The sequence below is a fragment of the Eretmochelys imbricata genome, chromosome 7, assembly GCF_965152235.1.
Source record: "Eretmochelys imbricata isolate rEreImb1 chromosome 7, rEreImb1.hap1, whole genome shotgun sequence".
Lineage (NCBI taxonomy): Eukaryota > Metazoa > Chordata > Testudines > Cheloniidae > Eretmochelys > Eretmochelys imbricata.
The window spans coordinates 125,116,794-125,140,484 of NC_135578.1; the positions used below are offsets into that span (position 1 = coordinate 125,116,794).

General features: G+C 55.2%; 1 protein-coding gene across 1 annotated transcript in view; it reads right to left on the reverse strand.

The window, feature by feature from the left end:
• The window catches only part of HPSE2 (heparanase 2 (inactive)), a 285,993-nt gene that overhangs the window by 46,168 nt on the left and 216,134 nt on the right, over positions 1 to 23,691 (reverse strand). Inside the window, exon 7 of the mRNA XM_077823368.1 lies at positions 3,317 to 3,410. Coding sequence (XP_077679494.1) covers positions 3,317 to 3,410 — 94 coding nt within the window. The remainder of the gene's footprint in view (positions 1 to 3,316; positions 3,411 to 23,691) is intronic.

A 23,691-nucleotide genomic window follows, 5' to 3' on the forward strand; every position in this document is an offset into this window, starting at 1 on the left:
GGGGTCGAGTGATGAGCACAACCGGGGCGTGTAGGCAAGCGCTGCAGACAGTTCCCATCCGGTACAGAACACGCCAGCAACAGGGCATCCAGCATCTTCAGAGCAGGAACCCAAGAAAGGGTCTGAACAAGCAGAGGCCATGGGGCCCAGCACTCCCCCTTGTAACACACTGGTCCCCTACCAGTTGTCACCTCGTCCCTGCCCGCTCAGAGTGAGGAGTCTGCCAACTCTCAGCTTCTCTCAGATCGGGCCCCCTCCTCAGCTCCTTCCCTGGGCCAGCCCCACTGGGATCGCTGCCCAAGCTCTCCGGTGACACCACAGTTCTTCAGGTTTGGATCCTGTTTCCCACCTCTGAAAATGCCTCCCTTGACCTTCTCACTCCATGTGGACATTTGTTCCCTCTGACGGCCCCCTGGAGCCTTCCCTCGCAAAGAGGGAATGAGCCCCTCCCTGCACCCATACCCAGCACAGCCGTTCATCCTCCCTGCCTGTGCCCAGCCCAGCATCCTGGTGATACACACGGTCCCTGTGACGGACGTTTCAGACAGCCAGGAGCTCCCCTCCCATGACAGGAACACCCTCCTATGCTCAGCACGGAGCCTTCTCTCCAGATTTCCCAGCTCCTCCAGGCAGTGGTCATGAGATGTTTGCAAATGCCAAAGAACCAGGAGCATTTTTGTGCTCCTTGTGCCCTTTCACTGGCTCCTTGTGCCCTTTCACTGGCTCCTTGTGCCCTTTCACTGGCTCTCACCACCAAACCCTCCAGTGGCAGGAGCACGCTCGGGTTATTTCTTGACATGGTCAGCGATTGTCCCTTCCACTTTGCTGCACAGCCCCTCAAGTCCCTTCCCCGTGTTCTCTCCGAGTTGCTTTCCCATCCCTACAGTCTCTCCAGATGAGAACTGCAATAGTCAGGCAGAGCAGTGACGAGTGGTATAAAAACCTAGACGGAAGAGAGAGACAACACGTCCTCCAGGCCCTTTACCAAGGGCGTAGCCCCTCGCTGAGATTCTCCCATTTGAAGGTGTCCTGCTTTTATTGCGGGGCTCGCAACTCAGCACGCAGCGCTAACGCCCGGTCCACACTGCAGCTGAAGCCGCTGGCTCCCTGGCTCAGCGCGTTTCCCGCCCAGCCATTGCTAGCACGCTCCAGCCCCGTCTGCCCGCCCAGCACGGACAGGACAGGAGTCCTGAGACTCGTGCTAGCCGGTCAGTGCTGTAGGTTCAGACACAGCAGGCTGAGGAGTGCTGGGGTTTATAGCACCGTCAGTCACCACATGACTGCCAGGGAGAAAACAAACTGCTGTTCATGAGGACCAAGGAAACTTGTGCTAGAATCATGCCAGCAGTAACGGCTGGAACGGCGTTACAGCCGTGCTACCAAGGCCCAGCACTAGCCTGGCGTAGGGCAGAACTGCGGCCCCACTGCGTTTCCCTTGGTCACAAACACGCACTTGGATCACAGAGCGAGCTCAGGTTTTGTCTGTCAGCAGCATGGAGCCCACCGACGGGCAGCCTGGAGCTGCGGGGCCGGAGCCGGGGAGCAGACACGGGCTGGGCCTCACATAGTCCTGCAGCTGAGCGCAGCGAGCGGCTGGGGAGAGACGGGGTCCCTGGGCAGAGGGCCCAGCGCAGGGAGACGTTGCCAGAGAAGAGGCCTTGCAGGCTGGATTCAGAGGGGGGTTGTGACCCTGACAGGGGGTCTAATGCTGGGGAGAAGGGTCCTGTCACATAGAGCCTGAGGGCGTGGGGCCACCCCCAGAGCAGAGTCTGGCCCGCGGTGTCACCGCAGCGTGGCCAGGGCCTGGACGGGGGCCTGGGACATGTGAGGAGCAGACTGGGAACTTTCCTTATGGCCCAGAGACACGGATTGTGCGTCCCCGTGCCCACAGGGCGGAGTCTTGTTTTCCTTTAGCCTTTTCCATTTTTCCATATTTTTCCTACAGTTGCTGTTTAATAAATCATATGTGGTTTGAACGGAATGCAGGGATCAGTGGGGCAGGGACGTGGCCAGTGTGGAGAGATCACCGCAGAGAGGGGACACCCTAAGCCCTGTCTTAAGTGACCACAACAAGACTGGGGTTCAGCCTCCCAGGGATCAGGGTCACGAGGACTCTGCCATGCACGTTGGAGTCTATTTTTGAAAATGCGAAACTGCAGAACTGGACACCATCAGATTAGGCCTGAATAAAGAGTGGGAGTGGTTGGGTCATTACAAAACCTAAACCTAGTTTCCCCCATACTAATTTCCCCCTACCGTTACTCATACCTTCTTGTCAACAGTCTGAAATGGGCCACTCCCATTACCACTACAAAAGTTATTTTTCCTCCCTTGGTATCCTGCTGTCAATTGAATTGTCTCATTAGACTGACCTCACACTTGGTAAGGCAACTCCCATCTTTTCATGTATTTATACCTGCTCCTGTATTTTCCACTCCATGCATCTGATGAAGTGGGTTTTAGCCCACAAAAGCTTATGCCCAAATTGATATGTTAGTCTCTAAGGTGCCACAAGGGCTCCTCGTTGTTTTTGCTGATACAGACTAACATGGCTCCCCCTCTGAAACTTAGTGGTCTGTTGAACACAGTATCTACTTCAATGCTGCTTCCTTCAGGGACTCGGGAGGCAAGTCGCGAGAGATGGCTTATTTCAATAAGTTTGGCTTTGCCACCCATTCCTTCGCCTGCTGCAGCATCCCACTCGCTACGCCAACAATTGCAGCAGCCCCAAGAATCCTCCCCCTGCATTGCCCAGGTACCCTTGAGCCCAGCCCATTTCATGCTCTGCTCCTCTGAAGTCCCATGCACTGTGTTACTTCCTTTCCTGCAGGCCTCACTCAGCATTTCACACCTGTTACTACCATGAGTCCCCTGCAGGGGCTATTCCACTGCTACCCCCCTGATCAGCCCTGGCTGGTTCCCATTTGTTAGCCACACTCTGCAAGGAGGCTGGGAGTTCGGCCACCTCCAGTGGCCCAGCTCCTTGGTCAGCTTTCCCAGTCAGAGTCTGGTAGCTGCCATCCCCCATGACCACCACCTGGCTTGACTCGCAGCCCCTTTTGCCTGCACAGGGGCTTCCTGACCTCCCTGGCGAGAGCCAGGTGATTAACAACTGAAAACATGCCAGACTCAAGAGCAGCCAAGATCAAGGCCCCGTCTCTCTCAGCAGTTCCACTGCTGAACACTACTCCTGAGACCAAACGTGCGCACAATTAGGGTCAGTCGTGCAGGTCCCCGACCAGAAGCCTGTGCCAAACCGCAGCCACTAGAGCTGGGTCGCCCTTTCACCCCGCGCAGTCCCTTGGCACTCACGCACTTTCTGGATTTTCCTGATCTGGTCAGAGAGCGTGTCTAACAGGCGTGTTTTCAGGAAGTCCGTCACTTTGGCCACTCGGCCATCAATGTAGTAACTGGAATGAGAATAAGAAGGCAAGAATCAGACAGGAACTACAGCAAGGAGCTGGGAGTAACTCTGTCCCTGACCTTGTCTTCTAAATGTCTGCTGGGCGACACCCAGATGGCTCCTTCACTCAGGCTGCTCATGGACTGGGAAGAGTCCCTAACCTGGGATGGTCCCTGCCTCATTCCCCCTTCCCAAGCACTGTACCCTAGCCATGTCTGTCGCTGGGCTCCTCCGTGAGCTCCCGGTCACATATGTATGTAACAGTTTGATCAAGGCATGGAGTGAACTGCACCTGAAGTGCCAAATGCTCACCTGGAGCAGAAATTACTGGGAGGAGCTGGGATCTCGCTCTCTACTCTTCCGAACACTCAGGGTAGATAACAGGGCAATGGGCATGTAGCAGATACGTCATAGGGAAGTCAGAAGACAAGGAGTTGGCAGCCGTATCGTGCAAGGATGTTGTAAAGTTCTACTGATTACTCTCTGTGAAGTGCTCTGAGATATCCCACTGAACAGTGAGCAACACCTGGCAGCGGAGGGGTGGAAATTATAAACCTGACCATGTCAAACTGCTGTGTAAGTCTGTGTGAATCCTGGCTTCTCTTTGTAAGATCAGTGCTCTGTCCTTGGACTCCCCCAGAACAGCAGTTAAACCCAACCGCCAGCTGCCAGTGCTCACAGAGACTATTGCCAGGGAAAGGGCCATACGAGCATCCTTCTCTACCTTCCACCTCTGAGGTCTCGTGTACAATACACGTCAGGAATCCAGAGGCTGCACCTGCTGCCAGTCCACTGTCCATGATGCCCAGGGACAAACTGGCAAGTTTTGTTTTCTGTGGCTTGAGGCACCAGGTTCTGGTGAGTGCTTAAAGCAGTGGGGAGAGGAGAGCACACTGAAGTACTGTGTGCCAAATCATCCCCATGAAGAGAGCCCAGGTGAGGTCTATGCACCACGGGCATCCCAGCCAAGGCCCAGCAGACTTATGATGCAGAAACCTTCAGCACAGGGGTCAATTTCACACCATGCAAGATGGATACCCGATACCACACAGAGTGACAAGGACTAACTGGGGCCTGGTGGTCACCCTAACAGCAGATTTGTAATTGTAAATGCCCTATAGCCAAAAGTCCCTCTCCTCCTTCAGGTCCCTTCTAGAGACACATTTCTCTGTGCTGCCCACAAATCAAACCATAACCTATGCCACTCAAACACCTGCTCCACTCCAGCAGCTCGTAGGCAAGGGAAGTACGAAAGAGGGACCTTGCAGTATGTCTTGTCTTATCTGTGTCTTTAGCTGCAAGCTGCTAGGGGCAGAGGCCGTCCTCAGTGGTGTTTCGTACGGCACTCAGCATATCATCATCACTTAAATAATAACGTCATTAAATCCCTGACCATGCCGTGAACAGACCACGAATAGTCGGTACCCATGGGACTATACTTTTTACAAGTGAGTTACAAAAACAGCGGGCCCCGGGAATGGCAGGTATTTGAATTTTAGTGAGGGACAGACGCTCTCAAGGACTGAACTGAAAAGCTCATTTAGACTGGCTTGGATGAAAGCACTGTCCCATGGGTTGAAAACTAGCTGAAAGATCAAACAAAGGGTTATGTTAACGGACATGGACAGCAGTTTGGGAGAAGTGTCTACTGAGTGCTGCAGGGATCGATGTCACTTGACACCTTCGTTACTGATCTGGACAGAGAGGGAATGGCACACTAATGTATTCACAAGTGATGATGGGTGGGAAGGTTCTATGAACATCCGTGACAAAAAGAGCAACGTTACCTGAGATTAGAGACAGGGGCAGGAAATAGAATGAAAGCCAGCTTGGAAAATACAGCTCACTGAGCTGTGAAAGGCAGGTATTCACTGGGAGGGAGCTGTCTGGGAAGCAAGGATCATAGAAAGGCCTAGACGTGAAGGAAAGCATGTTACTGATGAATCTGTAACATGATACAGCAGCAAAAGAGCTATCTGATTTTGGGCTGCAAAAGCCCAGAAGACATCCTGGAGTGAGGTGGGAATAGGCAGCCTGGCACTGGGAGGACAGGTGGCTCTGCCATTGTCCCAGAGTACTGCAGTTAGTTCTGGGCACCACATCATCAGAAAGACACTGGTTGGCGTCCCAAGAAAAGCAACAGCAAGTATCAGAGAACTGGAGGAACTCCTTACTGAGGAAAGCTGAAAAATGCTGAACGTGTCTAGCTTGGCTGAGTGGTAAGTAAGGGGACTTGACGCAAACCTATGAAGGGTTAAACACTATTGAGGAAGAAGATTTATTTAGCAGAGTAAAAGGGAAGATTACTAGGAGTAATGAGACGAAAGTAAAAAAAGAAACATTGAGCTTCAATATCAGGAAAGCCTCTGTGAAAGCCTGTGGAACTGTCTTCATCTCATGGGACATTTAACTAGGGGAGGGAACCAGCAGGAGACTGCATACCATTCACTAGGGACCTCTTGCAAATCTAATATCATGGTGTGAGGATGTGACTCAGCAGGGAGGGGGGAGGGTTGACCTGGGAATGTGCCCTGGGGAGGGGAGACCTGAAAGCCTGTCACCTGGGCCAGGAGGGGGAGGTGACACCTCTGCCAGGAATGTGGACGGAGGCTGCAGCAGGGAACCTGCTGGGGGGGTTAGTTTCAGTTTGGAGCTGGGTGGAGGGACACAGGGAACCCCAGGGCTGGGGTCTAAGCTCCCTGCTCCCCCAGAAGGACTTGACTGAGGGGTCCTGGGTGTACCCACAAGCTCTGTTTCGGACTGTGTTCCTGTTGTCCAATAAACCTTCTGTTTTACTGGCTGGCTGAGAGTCTCAGTGGATCCCAGGAAGAGGGGGGCAGGGCCCGGACTCCCCCGCACTCCGTGACACATGGAAAGTTCTTAGCTACTCCAGCAATGGATGCTACAGGAACCCGAAACCGGACATACAGATTTAAAACTAAACTAGGCCAAGCCCAAGAACTGTCAGGAACTCTCCTGCTTTGGCACCACAATGAACTGAATCATTGAATGGGCCTTTTCCATTCCTCTTTTACATGGATCAAACTTAGGCAAGTCCATCCAAAGCCTTAAAAAAAGTAAATAAAAACACTTTAAAAATCCATGTATGACTTTAGCAATTGTAATGTCTTTACAGCACGAGAAATGTCTGCCAGGTTTGGATTATTTCTGATTCTACACACAAGATGCAATGAAATCAAGTGTGCTGGACAAAAGAGTCACATCAATCCAGCCTCAGAAAAGCCAAGAGCAGCCACACAAAGGTAGAGTATTCACAAATCATTAAAGATCTCGCCCCCAGAACAATGATTTCTGTTTAGGAATACTGCAGCTAGATCAAAGGGAGGATTCACCACGAAGTGACGATGGGTGTTCGGCATGGAGGGGCAGCACCATATCTGCCTTTCGAACACGGGATGAAGAGGTCTTGGTCATATTAGCAAATGGAATTTCTAGGAAAAGGCAGTATAGCGCTTTTAGCACCATGTAATGCTGTGTTTGTTCATGTGGGTCATAACCTCCAGACAGCATCTGCAGCTCAGAAATGATATGGTCAGAGACACCGCCCACTTTACTAGTGACATGCACAGCTTTTAGAAAGAACTTGCACCACAATTACCATCAAGCATTCCCCAAGATCTCACTGCTTTTTCGATCAACTCAACAGAACTCGTCCGTCATAGCGCCACCTGGTGATGCCCAATAATATTACGAAAAGAAAAGGAGGACTTGTGGCACCTTAGAGACTAACCAATTTGCTCATATAAATGGGTTAGTCTCTAAGGTGCCACAAGTCCTCCTTTTCTTTTTGCGAATACAGACTAACACGGCTGTTACTCTGAAACCAATAATATTACAAGTCACTTACCTTGATCCCACAAGGAGAAACTCCACTATAGTCTGGTTCAGTTTAATAAAATGATGTGCTATCCAGTACCTGATGTCTCATAAGGAATCAGTCAGGTTGCAGCTGACAGATTAGAGAGCGGAGCGGGCTAAGGTGTCATCTACACACGAGCAGAAACGCAGGCTGAGCTGGCTAACAATAGCTCTCAGCAGAAGCAGAGAGAGATGTAGAACAGAGTTGTTCCTTAAGAAGGACACTGAAGGAACCTATGGCTATATGAGCAGATTTGGGGTTTTACAAGAAACGACCGCTAACCAGTGAGAGCGATCAGGTTTAATGCACACCAAGACCATGCCCAAAAGCTGAGCAGCACATTATGGACTCATGAAGAGAAATCAGAAAGCAAGTGGTCAGCCAGCAAAGCAATGGATGAATCGTGCGAGATCCAGAGACAGAGGTTCTTGAGGGAGAATGCTTGGTCCTGGGACGAGCAATCAGAGGAGATCAGCACAAGACAGAGGCTGAAGTGTCTTGCTGTGAGCTCTGAAGAGGATGTGGAGCCAAAGCCTTCCTGCCATTATCAAAGCCAAGACAATACTGACATCCCCAGCCATGCACACAAAGGCACCAGAGCTCCCACAAGCCTGGGAGGCATGCAGAGCAGACTCAGCTATGGACAATGCTATGCAAATCTAATTGTTCATCATTTAGTAATTCCTGTCATGACCATGATAGAAATACAGCCCACAGAAAGAGAGGCACTCAACAAATTAATGACTGGACAGCAAGCACCATACAGGCTACCATTGCCTGATGCTCATTAGACAGTTCAGATGCCATCGCCTCTAAAAGTGCCATTGAACACAGAGCTAGTGTATATAAACCTCGCAGGGCCAGCTCATGAAGTTATACTATTGAAATAGAGCAAAGGTTAGAGTGACTATAGAGTTCCCTACACGCCTCGGGAATCTGTATGCATGAAGTCAATACAAGCAGTGCATTTTACAAATCGCTGTCATGCTTCGGGGTACAGTTAAGACCAGTGAGAGGCTGTGTCTCTCTGCTTGTATCACAACCTTGAGTGCCCCAAAATGCTTCTGCTATGTGTCAGCCTGGGACACACACAGCCGGCAGCCAGCATGCACTTTGTGTTCTGTAAGTAGGACAGCTCTGCCAGTTATCCCAGACCCACTCTTGACATTAACCCAGTCTGGTAAAGACATCAGGTGACCCCAACACACTCCTAAATCTGAACTTCCCCAAACCCATGTGCCCTGCAATGCCCAGCCCTCTCTTGTAACAATCCGAGGAATAATACCGTCCATTTGTTCCTTTAAATAGACAGAACCCGGTAGCTTGACACACAAACTGGAGTTAATGAACACTTTAATTCAAACACAGCACTGTTGGTGTAGATGAAACAAGCTTTTTAGCAAAAGAAGATAGGATTTTAAGTGAGTTCAAATACAAGGGATAAAGTTCAAAATGGTTACAAGCAAATAAAAAGGAAAACACAAATGTAAAAGTCTAAAACTTACTCTAGCAAGGTGCAGGCTTTGTTCACGATGGCTGTTCTCACTCACCATCTTCCAGCAAGATGGTGGCTGCCCCCTCCCCACCAGGATTCCCCCAAAGCCCCAAAGTGTTGGTTCCTTGTCGTCTCAGGTAAAAGAGAGAACTGGGGCTTTTCTGCCCCTCTCTTTTACAGTCCAGTGAACTTTGGAAATGGATTCTTCTGAAGGATACCCTGCAGAGCAAAGTTTATTCAAGCTTTGAGGAAGGCGACATGGAGGCTGGTGGTGAAGGAAGCTCCTTGCTGTTTTTTACCACTGCTGCTGTTTGCTAAAATGGAAATTGTTCTGTTTCCTGCAACTCCCCGCCCTGCGGTCTTGATGGCCCTGTTTACTTCTTATATGTAAACTGCGGTAAACCCACAGCCCTGTGTTTAGGACAGACCTGTTTAACACCTTCCCCTAGGAATTGTTTAAAATCATCAGCAGTTGCTGCATTAATCGCCCCGTCTGGAGAGGAGGAGGAGGAGTTATTAGTGTTTGGGGAGATGCCTGCTCAGGACTGTTCTCCTATTCCTCTGCTGGTTCTTCGTGGGGCTCAGATGGTATCGTCGCTGATGGTGGTAGCAGAGATCTAATGCCCTCCCTATGTGGACTGAGGGGTCTGCTGTACTGCCTTCTGTACGGCCCACAAGGGTCCCAGTAGGGCCAGTGTGTAGGAAACAGCATGGGTGGGCCCATCCGTGGGGGTCCATACCAGGGTGGTACCTCCTGTCTGTATGTCGACCTTGATTATAAAGGTCCAGATGTTATGGTCGATCTGACAGGAGAGGAATGGTGTGAGGAAAACACCCTCCCTTCCTCATCATCAGCCTCCTCGCCTGAGAATGTGGGAGCTACTGGTGATAAGGGGTACTCTGGTACTGCGTGCACTAGGAAGATATCGGTGCCCAGAAGCGGGGACTCCCATGTTGAGGACACCAACAGATCCTTCTAGTGATTGGTGCGGTGCTGGAGGCTTCGGTGCTGAGGAGGTCGGTGCCGGCACTTCATTAGTGTAGCAGTTGGTGCTGGTGGCACCGCTGTTGTGTCAACATAGAAGCACTGGGGGTGTCAGAGTGGGTCTCAGGGCCGTCTCCTTCAGCGGCATTGACAGTCCTGTGGTGGAGGAGGCAGGCTTGGTCTTGCCACTCAACTCTGCACTGAAGCACTGGGGAGTGGCAGAGGCCACTGTGCAGGTGGCGGTGGAGGATCCTGGTGCCTCGTATGTGCTGAGCCGCGGTGCGGTCGGCACTGAGGAGAGCAGCCTGGTTGGAGAACGCTTTCTCTTGGTCTACTCTCCGCGAGGTGAAGTAGAAGCTTGCTTCCTCTATGATTTTTTTGAGGAATGAGCCTTAGCCGAATTCGGAGAGGTCTCCAGTGAGCTATTCCCAGTGGGGTCTGTTGTCCTGGGTCTGAAGCTGGCCATAGGGACTTTTCCATCAGATGAGTTTAAGCCTCAGGTCTCTGTCTCTGCGAGCCCGGGCTTTGAGGTTGCTGCAGTGAGAGCACTTCTAAGGGATGTGCAACTCACGCAAGCAACAAACACATTGCAAGTGTCCATCTGACATTGGAACCGCTTCCCTGCGTGTCATGCAGTGTTTGAAGCCAGGTGAACCAGGCATTTTTTCCAGTTCACAGCCATTATCCTACCTCTGCTACAGATTTGTTGGGTTTTTTTGAGAAAGAAGAAAGAAAGGTAAGTGTGACGTTCTGTACCTCGTAGGAACACCCTGCACCCCCATGTTCATCCTTGTAAAATGACTGTACAGTATCCAATGCAAAGTTTGTCACGTCGGGTGTCTTCGGAAGGCTCATGATGCACCGAGCAATGTTGCTATAGTAATGTTATAGGTTGTAATTTCATGTATATAGTTATGAGACTGAAAATGTGTCTTCATGGCTTAAAATAAGCCCAGGCAAAATCTCTCCAAGAGCAGAGAGGCAGTTCACACTGCATCATGGCAGGTATGGGAAAAACCCAGCCCAGCCCCACGGGAACAAAGGACGCTGGCCCAGGCAGCAACTAAAGAATCTGTTGGACTCTCGAGTGAGTCACCCCCCTTCCTTTGGTCAGTTTGCGACTGCGGTGAGGTAATGCTCATCTGACTCTGAAGGGGAGGGGGCAAAGCCAAGGGGGAAGAAAGAACATTATAAAAGGGAGAGACGTTTGCCATGCTCTTCCTCTCTCTTCCATCTATATCTACAGACACCACCACCAAGTGACTGAAGCGCTGATCAAAGGGGAGAGCCTGGCTGAAGAGCAACCAGCCAGCCTGTGGTGAGAAGCATCTAAGTTTGTAAGGGCACTGAAAGTGTTAAGATCAGCTTAGAATGCGTTTTGCTTTTATTTCATTTGACCAAATCTGACTTGTTGTGCTTTGACTTATAATCACTTAAAATTTGTCTTTTGTAGTTAATACATTTGTTTGTTTATTCTACCTGAAGCAGTGCGTTTGGTTTGAAGCGTGTCAGAGACTCCCCTTGGGATAACAAGCCTGGTACATATAAATTTCTTTGTTAAATTGATAAACTCATATAAGCTTGCAGCGTCCAGCGGGCATAACTGGACGCTGCAAGACGGAGGTTCCTGGGGTTGTGTCTGGGACCAGAGGTATTGGCTAGTGTCATTCGGTTGCACAATCCAAGGAGCAGCTGACATGCCAGAGGCTGTGAGTGACCAGCCCAGGCGTGGGGGTTCTCAGAGCAGAGCAGGGTCAGGCTGGCTCCCAGAGTCACGGATTGGAGTGACCCAGCAGATCACTGGTCCAGATAACACCAAGGGAACGTCACAGTAAGTAACTATCCAATAACTAAAACATATGCTATCTAAATCACCGTAACACTCTTTGAACAGTAGGACGATCTACCTTTGCAGGGTTGCTGCAGCTCCATCTCAGGCCAGAGACAGTTGAGAAGGAACCGCGGAGGTCGGGTCACACACGCACTAGACGAGGCCCCAATGGCACCGCGACTGGCATGGGGCCTGCGGCTGGAGCTCTCCGAGTGAAGGTGCAGGGATGCACCAGCTCCTCAAGGGGAGCATCCACAGGGACATCACTAGAAGAACAAGCCTGGGATACTTCCTACTCTCCTCTCATGATGTACATGGATCTCAGCATCATCCTCCGTTTCCCCAGGGTACACCGCCAGCAGCAGTCCCATAGCTCCTTGGTGTCCTGGTCAGCTGGCAAGTCTGGCAGGTCTGCTGAGTCCTCAGTGCTGCAGAAGTCCACTTTGGGCTCCTGCTCCAGCAGCAGGTGGGAAGTGTCTGGCTCCTCCGGTGGCTCCATCCCAACTGAGCTGCAAGGCCAACCTTCTGTACTTCCCGTCCCACCCCTCAGCTTCCAGCGGAGCGGATGCCGGTGTCCTGGCTTCACCCACCAAGGGGCGGGCGCAGGTCCCTCCCTGTCAGTCTTGGAGGGAGGCCATGCCCCCTCGCTACAAGCCTTTAGTTTTACGACCATACTAGTGGAGAGAGATCACTTAGGACCCTGATTTCTTTTGAAAGACATAGGGCTGGAGTGGTTAAGCTGCCACACCATGGCGTAGCATTCTCTTTCTATGACAGAATAATTCTGTTCTGGGGGATCACTTCCTGGCTTCAGAAAGCTATGGGGGGTTTCTTGCTACTCTCGCCAGTGCCATCAGTGCAGCACCTAGGCCAACATCTGCAGTGTCTGCGCAGCTCCAACGTTCTGTCAAAATCTGGACTGGCCAGAACAGGGTTTTCCCACAAGTTTTTCTTAGCCTCACCAAACCCTCTTGACATGCCTTTGACCATATGGCTTTGGCTTGGTCTTTTTACATACGTTGATGTTTTGCAACGTCACTGACCCCCCAAACGAACTGTCGGTAATGGCTTACCAGACCTATGAAAGACTGGAACTGCTTCTTGGTGTGGGGCACAGATCATTTAGCAATAACTTCAACCTTTAAGGGATCAGGTGAGATTTGATCACCTACCCAACGTCCCAAATAAGGCATGTGGCTGCTCCAAGTTTATATTTAGACTTTTATAGTCAGAGCAGCCTCTGAGCTTTGACAACACAATTCCCACGTGTTTCTTGTGCTCAGGCCCAGAGTGCCGAACCCCGCTCTATAGCTGACGCAGGCCCTTGTGAAGTCCTGTCGTCCATTTAACACGGGGGTCACCAGCCTCTGAAAAGTGGCTCCTGCAATAATTAACCCTAACAGTCACACTCTGAATTCACACAGTGCCAGAGCAGTAATAAACGTCGATCTTTTCCGTGACTTGGGTTGCAAAGGAATTTGCCAGTACCCTTTCACAGGGTCACACGTGGTAAGATGCCTAGCTTTGCTCACAGTATCTAACGCATCAATTCCAGGTGTAGGCTAAGCATCGGAGACAGTGTCGCCCAGGGCTGTCTGGTCCTGGACAGGTGCTAGCAACATCCCCCAGGGGGAATTCAGAACTCGACAGATAATGGTGCTACGCACCTTTCACCAGGATGCGACTAACCAGCGAGTTTCAGCGTTCACATGACACCTCACGAGGCAGGCTTTGTACACAGCTCATTACACTGGTGCATAGGGTGTGACCTCAGGGTCACAGCCCCATTTCACAGATGGGGAACCGCAGCACAGAGAAGGGGGATGAGTTACCCAAGGCCACCCAGCAAAGTCTAGGGCACAGCTGAGAACAGACCACAGGTCGCCCGCCTCCCAACCCTGTTCCTCATCCACTAGACCCATGGTCCAACTCTGCAGCTAACTCCCCCACTGTCCCACCCTGTCCATGGCTGCGGGGTTCCCCACAAGGGAGGGTCATGGGGTTTTCTTTGCCCTTAATACAGGTTAGTCCCAACGCGGGCTGGTTCGTACACCACCCTCACACCTGTCGGAGCTGAAAGGCTGGAGCAGACAAGGCAGCACAGACGCTAACATGGGCTCAGCTGGCTGGCAAAGCCTGGCAGAGCTAGGGACCCCTCCGCCTTACCCAGAGCCATGTGGCCTGTGCAAAGTGTGCACGGCCTGGTCCCACGAGGCAGCGGGCCAACATGCCTCCAACGCCTGCTCTAGACAAGCCTAAGAGGGCAAAGTGGGAGGCACCAAGCGCAAACTTCCCCTGAGCCTGGCACGGCTGGAGCCTGGCTCCTGCAGTGACACCAGTCTGCAGGGACTCCCCACATGCTGAGCCCCCAGGAGCAGGGTCTATCACCCCAACCCTGAGCCCCTGGGGGAGCAATGCCCCCGGGAGCACGGCCTACCCCCCAACCCCGAGCCCCTGGGTCAGCACACCCCTGCCAGCACTGCCCCAACCCCAAGCCCCTGGGGGGAGCACACTCTCACCAGCAGTGCCCCAACCCTGAACCCCTGGGGGGAGCACACCCCTGCCAGCAGCACCCCCTCCGCACACAACACTGAGTAGCACTCCGCCATAACCCCAAGCCCCTTGCGGGAGGAGCAGCATGCATGTTCCCCCCCAGCACGACCCTGAACCCCTCAGGGGAAGCAGTGCCCCAACCCCAATTCCCTGGGGGGAGCAGCACATGCCCCCCCCGCCACGACCCCAAGCACCTGGGGGTGGGGGGAAGCAGCGTGTCTCCCTCTGCCATGACCCTGAGTGCCCGGGAGGAGCGACACCGCCCACCTGCCACAACCCCGTGCCATCCTCCCTGGCACAACCCTGAGCTCTCGGGGTTTCGGCACAGGGGGGAAGCAGCATCTCATCGCCACAACATAGGTAAGTCACAGCTCGCTGTTCTGAAATTCTCTTTTTTCCCACCCACAGAAATTTTTGCCAAAAATGTAGAAATGTTTGTTTTCAAATAACTTTTCACGTGGATACTTTTGAGTTTTTGGCCAAATTATTTTGACAAAAAAACACCCCCAAAACAATGACAGCCGAGATTCTCACGTAATCACATGACTCCAGCAGCTGGAGCCATATCATGGAGCATATCACATAAATACACTGAGACTCGTGACACAGGGCCGGGTTGGTGACACTGGGACAGGACAGGTTATGGAAGGGAACCAGTAATAACAATAACTACCTAGTGTGTTTCATGCCTAGCGCCCAGAGCTTTACAAAGGAGATCAGTATCATTAGCCCTACTTTACAGGTGGGGAAACTGAGGCACAGAAGGGGACGTGACTTGCCCGAGGTCACCCGGCTGGTCAGAATAGAACCCAGGGTTGCCTGTGTGCAGGGCTCTGCCTCACCGTTTAGCACCACTAATGCACTGCACAGGACTGGGGCAGTGTGTCAGACGCAGTCACCCCACCATACCCCATGAAGGCAAAGCCGGGCACCAGGGTTCCCTGGCTACTCCTGGGGCCTGGCTGCATCTCTGCCGCCCCCTCCATCTCTGGGTTTCCCGCTGCCTTCAGAATCCTTCCCCAAAAGGGTCACAGTTAGCTGCCTGGCCCATTAGCCTCTTACCCTGTTTAATGAAGAGAGCCCCCAGCCCCCGAGCAGCTGGTTTTGTTTACTCTCCCCTTATTTTAAAGAGGGACCTTTGCCCCTATTATCTGACCCCTTCTTTTATTTCAGTTAATTAAATTAAAGCCAACTTCCCAGAGCTCAGGAATTTCCGGATCTAGTGCGTTGCCTGCCGCTACGGGGAGAGTCTGCTTAGAATTATACCGCCCGTGTGCCCGGGGGCTGAGCGCACGGTCCCTGGTGGCCAGCCGGGAGGGGCAGCGGGCGGCGAGTGTGCGGGGAGAGCTGCTACCGCGGACCTGACACCTCTGCGCATGGCCAAAGAGCTTTGTCCCAGAGAGATGGGGGGCAGCCCCAGGCCCGCCGGGCACACAGAGGGGGCAGCCCCAGGCCCGCCGGGCACACAGAGGGGGCAGCCCCAGGCCCGCCGGGCACACAGAGGGGGCAGCCCCACCCCTGCCGGGCACACAGAGGGGGCAGCCCCAGGCCCGCCGGGCACACAGAGGGGGCAGCCCCACCCCTGCCGGGCACACAGAGGGGGCAGCCCCAGGCCTGCCGGGCACACAGAGGGGGCAGCCCCAGGCCCGCCGGGCACACAGAGGGGGCAGCCCCACCCCTGCCGGGCACACAGAGGGGGCAGCCCCAGGCCTGCCGGGCACACAGAGGGGGCAGCCCCAGGCCCGCCGGGCACACAGAGGGGGCAGCCCCACCCCTGCCGGGCACACAGAGGGGGCAGGGCAGAGACACAGACACAATTATTTTGTGTTTTCAACCCGCTTTTTCCCATTTCTCTTACCAGCCCCAGCCCCTGGCCTGAGCCGGCAGCTCCTTCTGTGCTCACTGTGACCCCTTCTCCTCCAAGCTCACAGGTCCACACGCCGCACACACACTTCCCGCAGGCCCCACGTGCACACCCCCAACATACAGGCCCTGCCCGTGTGCCTGCCTAGTACAAACCAACCTCCGCTTCCTCCCTCCCCCACACAACGAGCCACACAACCCACATATCTCCACTCAGCCTTCATGCACCCGAGGCCGCCTCAACCGCCCCCTGCCCACACCCCGCCAAACCCTCTCAAACCAACCGCACCAACCCCCCCACCCAAACCAAACCCCGCCCGACACACCCCCGACCCAAACCGAACCCTGCCCCCACACATGCCCCCGACCCAAACCGAACCCTGCCCCCACACATGCCCCCCACCCAAACCGAACCCTGCCCCCACACATGCCCCCCACCCAAACCGAACCCTGCCCCCCACACATGCCCCCCCACCCAAACCGAACCCTGCCCCCCACACACGCCCCCCACCCAAACCGAACCCTGCCCCCACACACGCCCCCCCACCCAAACCGAACCCTGCCCCCCACACACGCCCCCCCACCCAAACCGAACCCTGCCCCCCCACACACGCCCCCCCACCCAAACCGAACCCTGCCCCCCCCACACGCCCCCCCACCCAAACCGAACCCTACCCCCCACACACGCCCCCCACCCAAACCGAACCCTGCCCCCCACACACGCCCCCCCACCCAAACCGAACCCTGCCCCCCACACACGCCCCCCCACCCAAACCGAACCCTGCCCCCCACACACGCCCCCCCACCCAAACCGAACCCTACCCCCCACACACGCCCCCCCACCCAAACCGAACCCTGCCCCCCCCCACGCCCCCCCACCCAAACCGAACCCTGCCCCCCCACACACGCCCCCCCACCCAAACCGAACCCTGCCCCCCCACACGCCCCCCAACCCAAACCGAACCCTGCCCCCACACACGCCCCCCCACCCAAACCGAACCCTGCCCCCCCCCACGCCCCCCCACCCAAACCGAACCCTGCCCCCCACACACGCCCCCCACCCAAACCGAACCCTGCCCCCACACACGCCCCCCACCCAAACCGAACCCTGCCCCCCCCACACGCCCCCGACCCAAACCGAACCCTGCCCCCCCCACACGCCCCCCCACCCAAACCGAACCCTGCCCCCCCACACGCCCCCCCACCCAAACCGAACCCTGCCCCCACACACGCCCCCCAACCCAAACCGAACCCTGCCCCCCCCACGCCCCCCCACCCAAACCGAACCCTGCCCCCCCCACACGCCCCCCCACCCAAACCGAACCCTGCCCCCCCACACGCCCCCCCACCCAAACCGAACCCTGCCCCCACACACGCCCCCCAACCCAAACCGAACCCTGCCCCCACACACGCCCCCCCACCCAAACCGAACCCTGCCCCCCCCCACGCCCCCCCACCCAAACCGAAACCTGCCCCCACACACGCCCCCCACCCAAACCGAACCCTGCCCCCCACACACGCCCCCCACCCAAACCAAACCCCGCCCGACACACCCCCGACCCAAACCGAACCCTGCCCCCACACATGCCCCCCACCCAAACCGAACCCTGCCCCCCCACACGCCCCCCCACCCAAACCGAACCCTGCCCCCCACACACGCCCCCCCACCCAAACCGAACCCTGCCCCCCCCACACGCCCCCCCACCCAAACCGAACCCTGCCCCCCCACACGCCCCCCCACCCAAACCGAACCCTGCCTCCCACACACGCCCCCCACCCAAACCGAACCCTGCCTCCCACACACGCCCCCCACCCAAACCGAACCCTGCCCCCCCCACACGCCCCCCCACCCAAACCGAACCCTGCCCCCCCCACACGCCCCCCCACCCAAACCGAACCCTGCCCCCACACACGCCCCCCCACCCAAACCGAACCCTGCCCCCACACACGCCCCCCCACCCAAACCGAACCCTGCCCCCACACACGCCCCCCCACCCAAACCGAACCCTGCCCCCCACACACGCCCCCCCACCCAAACCGAACCCTGCCCCCCCCACACGCCCCCCCACCCAAACCGAACCCTGCCCCCCACACACGCCCCCCACCCAAACCGAACCCTGCCCCCCACACACGCCCCCCACCCAAACCGAAACCTGCCCCCACACACGCCCCCCACCCAAACCGAACCCTGCCCCCCACACACGCCCCCGACCCAAACCGAACCCTGCCCCCACACATGTCCCCCCACCCAAACCGAACCCTGCCCCCCACACATGCCCCCCACCCAAACCGTACCCTGCCCCCCACACATGCCCCCGACCCAAACCGAACCCTGCCCCCACACATGCCCCCCACCCAAACCGAACCCTGCCCCCCACACATGCCCCCCCACCCAAATCAAACCCTGCCCCTGACATGACCCCCCACCCAAACCCCACCAACACACACCCCCACTCAAACTGAACCCTGCCCCCGACATGCCTCCCACCAAACCCCACCAACACACGCCCCCACCCAAATCGAACCCTGCCCCCGACATGCCTCCCCACGCAAACCAAACCCCGCCCGACAGACCCCCGACCCAAATCGAACCCTGCCCCCCCACATACCCCCCCACCCAAATCAAACCCTGCCCCCGACATGCCCCCTCAACCAAACCCCACCAACACACGCCCCCACCCAAATCGAACCCTGCCCCCGACATGCCCCCCACCAAACCCCACCAACACACGCCCCCACTCAAACTGAACCCTGCCCCTGACATGCCCCCCATCAAACCCCACCAACACACGCCCCCACCCAAATCGAACCCTGCCCCGGACATGCCTCCCCACGCAAACCAAACCCCGCCCGACAGACCTCCGACCCAAACCGAACCCTGCCCCCCCCACATGCCCCCCCACCCAAATCAAACCCTGCCCCCGACATGCCCCCTCAACCAAACCCCACCAACACACACCCCCACCCAAACTGAACCCTGCCCCCGACATGCCCCCCACCCAAATCGAACCCTGCCCCCAACAAACCCCACCAACACACGCCCCCACTCAAACTGAACCCTGCCCCCGACATGCCCCCCATCAAACCCCACCAACACACGCCCCCACCCAAATCGAACCCTGCCCCCGACATGCCTCCCCACGCAAACCAAACCCCGCCCGACAGACCCCCGACCCAAACCGAACCCTGCCCCCCCCACATGCCCCCCCACCCAAATCGAACCCTGCCCCCAACATGCCCCCTCAACCAAACCCCACCAACACACGCCCCCACTCAAACTGAACCCTGCCCCTGACATGACCCCCCACCCAAACCCCACCAACACACACCCCCACCCAAATCTAACCCTGCCCCCGACATGCCCCCCCACCCAAACCAAACCCCGCCCGACACACACCCCCACCCAAACCAAACCCCGCACAGACACCCCCCCACCCAAACCAAACCCTGCCCCCGACACATGCCCCCCCACCCAAACTGAACCCTGCCCCTGACATACCCCCAACCAAATCAAACCCTACCCCCGACATGCCCCCCCAACCAAACCCCACCAACACACGCCCCCCCCACCCAAACCGAACCCTGCCCCCGACACATGCCCCCCCAACCAAATCGAACCCTGCCCCCGACATGCCCCCCAACCAAACCCCACCAACACACCCCCCCCACCCAAACCGAACCCCGCCTGACACACCCCTGACACAAACCGAACCCTGCCCCCGACACATGCCCCCCCACCCAAACCGAACCCTGCCTCCGACATGCCCCCCAAACCGAACCCTACCAACACGCCCCCCCACCCAAACCAACCCCTGCCCCTAACACACATGCCCGCCCAAATGAACCCTGCCCTGACACATGCCCCCACCCCAACTGAACCCCCCTAACAAAGGCCCCCACCCTGACACACGCCCCGGCTCAAACCAGCCCCCTGACAGGCCCTCTACCCCCCAACATACCCATGGCACCTGCCCTGACACCCCCCCCAACTGAACCTGCGCACGCCCACGCTCTGAAGCCAGCAGCATTCCCTCTGTGTGCCAAAGCCAACGACTCCTTTGTTTTACGGGAACGTTTTCACAAGTGGCCCACGCCCCATAAGCAGCTGCACACACCGCGAGGCACCATGCGCACAGCTGAGCCCTGCGGCCGCAACGCCAGCTGTGCAGACCAACTGGGCTCACGGGTTAGTGGGCAAGAACAGGGCCTGCCCCTTTCCTTACTCAGGCAATCCGTTTTCAGCCTGGGCAAGGACACCAAGTGGGCATCGAAGTCCGGAGGAGGGGCCTGAATGACTGGAAAGACCTTCTCGACTCCTCTGCTCTGCAGGTGCAATCCTTGAGGGGTCTAGCCGATGACAAACTGACTCGTAACCAAGCACAATGAACAAAATTATATATCAAAAGGAAAACGAGCAAGCCCCCGGTGCATTGTCAGTCCTACCCGCCAGACCCAACTATAAGAGACCCTCTGCATGCACGTCTGAGCCACTAACACGCTGAGTCAATAATACTTCGTCCTGGAAGCAGGAGAGAGGGACACAGTGAATTATGTCAGTCAGCTCAAGAATATCTGGAACGTCTGGCAAATCTGCTTATAGAAACCCAAACAAGGTCATATTTTCATCCGAGAGATCTGAAGAGCGAGGGGAAAGCGGAGTTTACACCCAGCCAATCTGCCAGGCAGGGTTTGTTTCAGAGCTCCCTGGGTGGAGCAAGCATAGCCTTTCAAAGGGATAACAGCTTTGACAAATTATACCCAATGTCCCCTGAGAATCGTCAGGATTTGGGAAAGCAATGTTCATATTTTAAGCTAGACACCAATTTGGTTTCATCAGCATTAAAATAAACTGTCACCTGCTAATAATTTTCTCGTTGGTTACAAAGGGCTTGTTTGGTGCGTGTGTGTTTGTTGGAACAAAGAGGGAAGAGACGCCATTCTGATCATTATCCACAGACACAATCCACTGCCAGCCCCCACAACTGGTTACGGATGCCACGCTGCAGACTTGGAATTCAAAGCCAGGACGAGGCCCCACAGACCAGAGGCGGCTCCATAGAAGTGTGGCCCTTACCGTACACACCTGGAAACAATCCAACAAGCCCTCCTGTTTCCCTTGGGGTGCTGCACGCGGCACCTCCCCAGCACGCAGCCAGGCAGCACCAGAGCAGCAGAACGCGGTCCACGGACCCTGCCCCCAAAGTCCCCAGGAACTGGGAGAGGGAGCCCTGCCCTACTGAGCCAAGATGAATTTGCATTTATTTAGCCTGGGAGTTTGTTTCCGCTAACAGGCCCTGATCCAGGCAGCTTTCCACTGATTAGGACCTAGTAGAGGAAGCAAACTCCCAGCCTGAATAAATGCAATCTGCCCACAGTGTAATCCTGGGAAACAGACCCCCCAGCTGAATGCAGGTCACCCCTGCTCAATCTGAGCTTGGAAATAATAAATAATGCAACCCATGCTTCCAGAGGAGAGGGCTGTACAGCCGGCCTCCGAGCCCTCCTCCCCAACACCGCTGGCCAGGCAGCAAACCCCAGGAGCCGTACGCTCCAGCTAAGCCAACACCATTGCAATACTCAGGAACCCAGTGAGCCACACTCCCAGAAAGTCATGACTTGTAAAACCCCAGCAGTGCGCTTGGTGCTGTGCGCAGCTCAAGGATAAAGACAATTGGCTGCTGCCCCGAGGGGCACCCAGGCTGAGACACCAGACCGGAGAACGCAGGCGCAGTGAGGGGAGAGAATGTGCAATCTGAAATCCACTGGTAGGGCCCTGGGCTGGGGCTTGGTGGATTCAGGTGGGCCCGGGCCCCCCTACCCGGGCCGCCACCCCCCCTGGTGGCAGCCCCTTGGGTATTGGCCACTAGGCCATACTGCCCTGTATCTCAGGGATGCTATTTTGATTCTGTCCGCTAGGCCACGGTGCGCTGAAGGCAGGGGCCGCTAGTCTGTGCTGCCCTGGACTCAAGGGCCACTGCTTTCACTCTGACCCTTGGACTTCAGTGTGGTGAGGTCCAAGACAGTCAGGCAGACAGTAACCGCGGTGTCCACACACCCACTATCCACCTCGACCGGGGACGGGGTATGCATACACCGCCACACTCTCTTTCTGCAGTTAATAAATCTGTTTCATACTTTACCTAAAAAGGTGTGTTTAGTTGAAGTGCTTAGGAAATCTCAGCTCAGATTACAAAGGCTGGTGCATTGTCCTCTCCACATTGAGGGAGGGGCAGACTGGGTAATAAACTGACACTGGTCAGGCTTCTGACCAGGCAGGATGGTACAGCTCTGGAGTGTAAGGCTGGGGAGCTGAGAGGAATTGGCTGGTACCTTTCTCTGTGTGATTCATGAGAGACTTTGGGAGCCTTCGTGCAATCTAGCTGGGTGAGGGGATCCACATGCGGTTGTACTGAGTGATCACAGCTCCTGGAGGGGTTTGCTGCTTGTGACCAGCAAAGCACTGAGAGAGGCACCCAGGCTGCAGACTTAAGGGGGCTCAGTGGTGCCCCAGTCCCAGGATGCACCCCAGGGATCCCACCACAGTCACATCCTTAATGATATTCTTATGATCTGATGGATGCTTTGCCAATTGGTTATCAGCAGAGGGATGGTTCCTGCCAGAGTTTTCCTGTAAAGAACTTGTTTTACCCAGCCGGTGCACCCTCTTTCATAATGTGATTCAGACCCTGCACATGTGTGTGAAAGCATTGTCCTCTTTTTCCTTATTTGTATTGTGTCCCCCAAGAATATTGGGGTTCCCCATTTTTCATTGGTTGTTTGTAGTTCTTTTTATTCTCATTAGCATTTACACACACAGTGCACCCTGCGATTAGGGCATGTGTTCGAAAAGTGTGACTACCTGGGTGTCGTGTAGTCAAGATTACTCTTACTGTTCATTTTTTTGCAGTACCGCCCCTGGGTGCATCTTTTCCCATAATCTTGTGGCCTAGGGCCATTCTCTGGTCACTTACTTATGTCAAGCATTTCTTAAGCCTATGGCCTAGTCAGGCTAAGCTGACATCTGACAGGCCACAGCCTGCAGGCCTTGCATTTCAGCCATACTTACTTAGATACCGAATGCTACTTATCAGTCTTATCCTTCTATAACCCTACAACTTCACCCTATTTAGCAAACAATGATTATATGTGACATAGCAGATGAGTTAATTATAACATCACACAACACACAATAAATTAATGATAAAATGAACTAATTGGCTACATTATGCAGAAGTCCCAGAGGTGAATTGCCTCCTGGTACAGTTGGGTGGCTTGTGCTCCACGCTGGCTGTTTATGTAAAACATGGCCACCCAATTATCGGTTAGAATTAATACATTTTCCCCTACTATGTGGGGGAGGAAGGCTGGGCCGGGTCGACGCACCGTTCTTAACTCCGTGACATTTATATGAGTCTTTAGATCTTGAGACTAGAGGGACCCCATGTGAGCGTCCCAAGCCAGGGAGGATGTGTCTATGACTAGAGTGAGGGTTGACGGTAGGAGGACACAGAGGTCCCCCATGCAAACTTTCAGAAGGTCCATTCACCAATCCAGAGATAACAAAACTAAGATTCGCAAAAAGAAAAGGAGTACTTGTGGCACCTTAGAGACTAAGGTGCCACAAGTACTCCTTTTCTTTTTGCGAATACAGACTGACACGGCTGTTACTCTGAAAACTAAG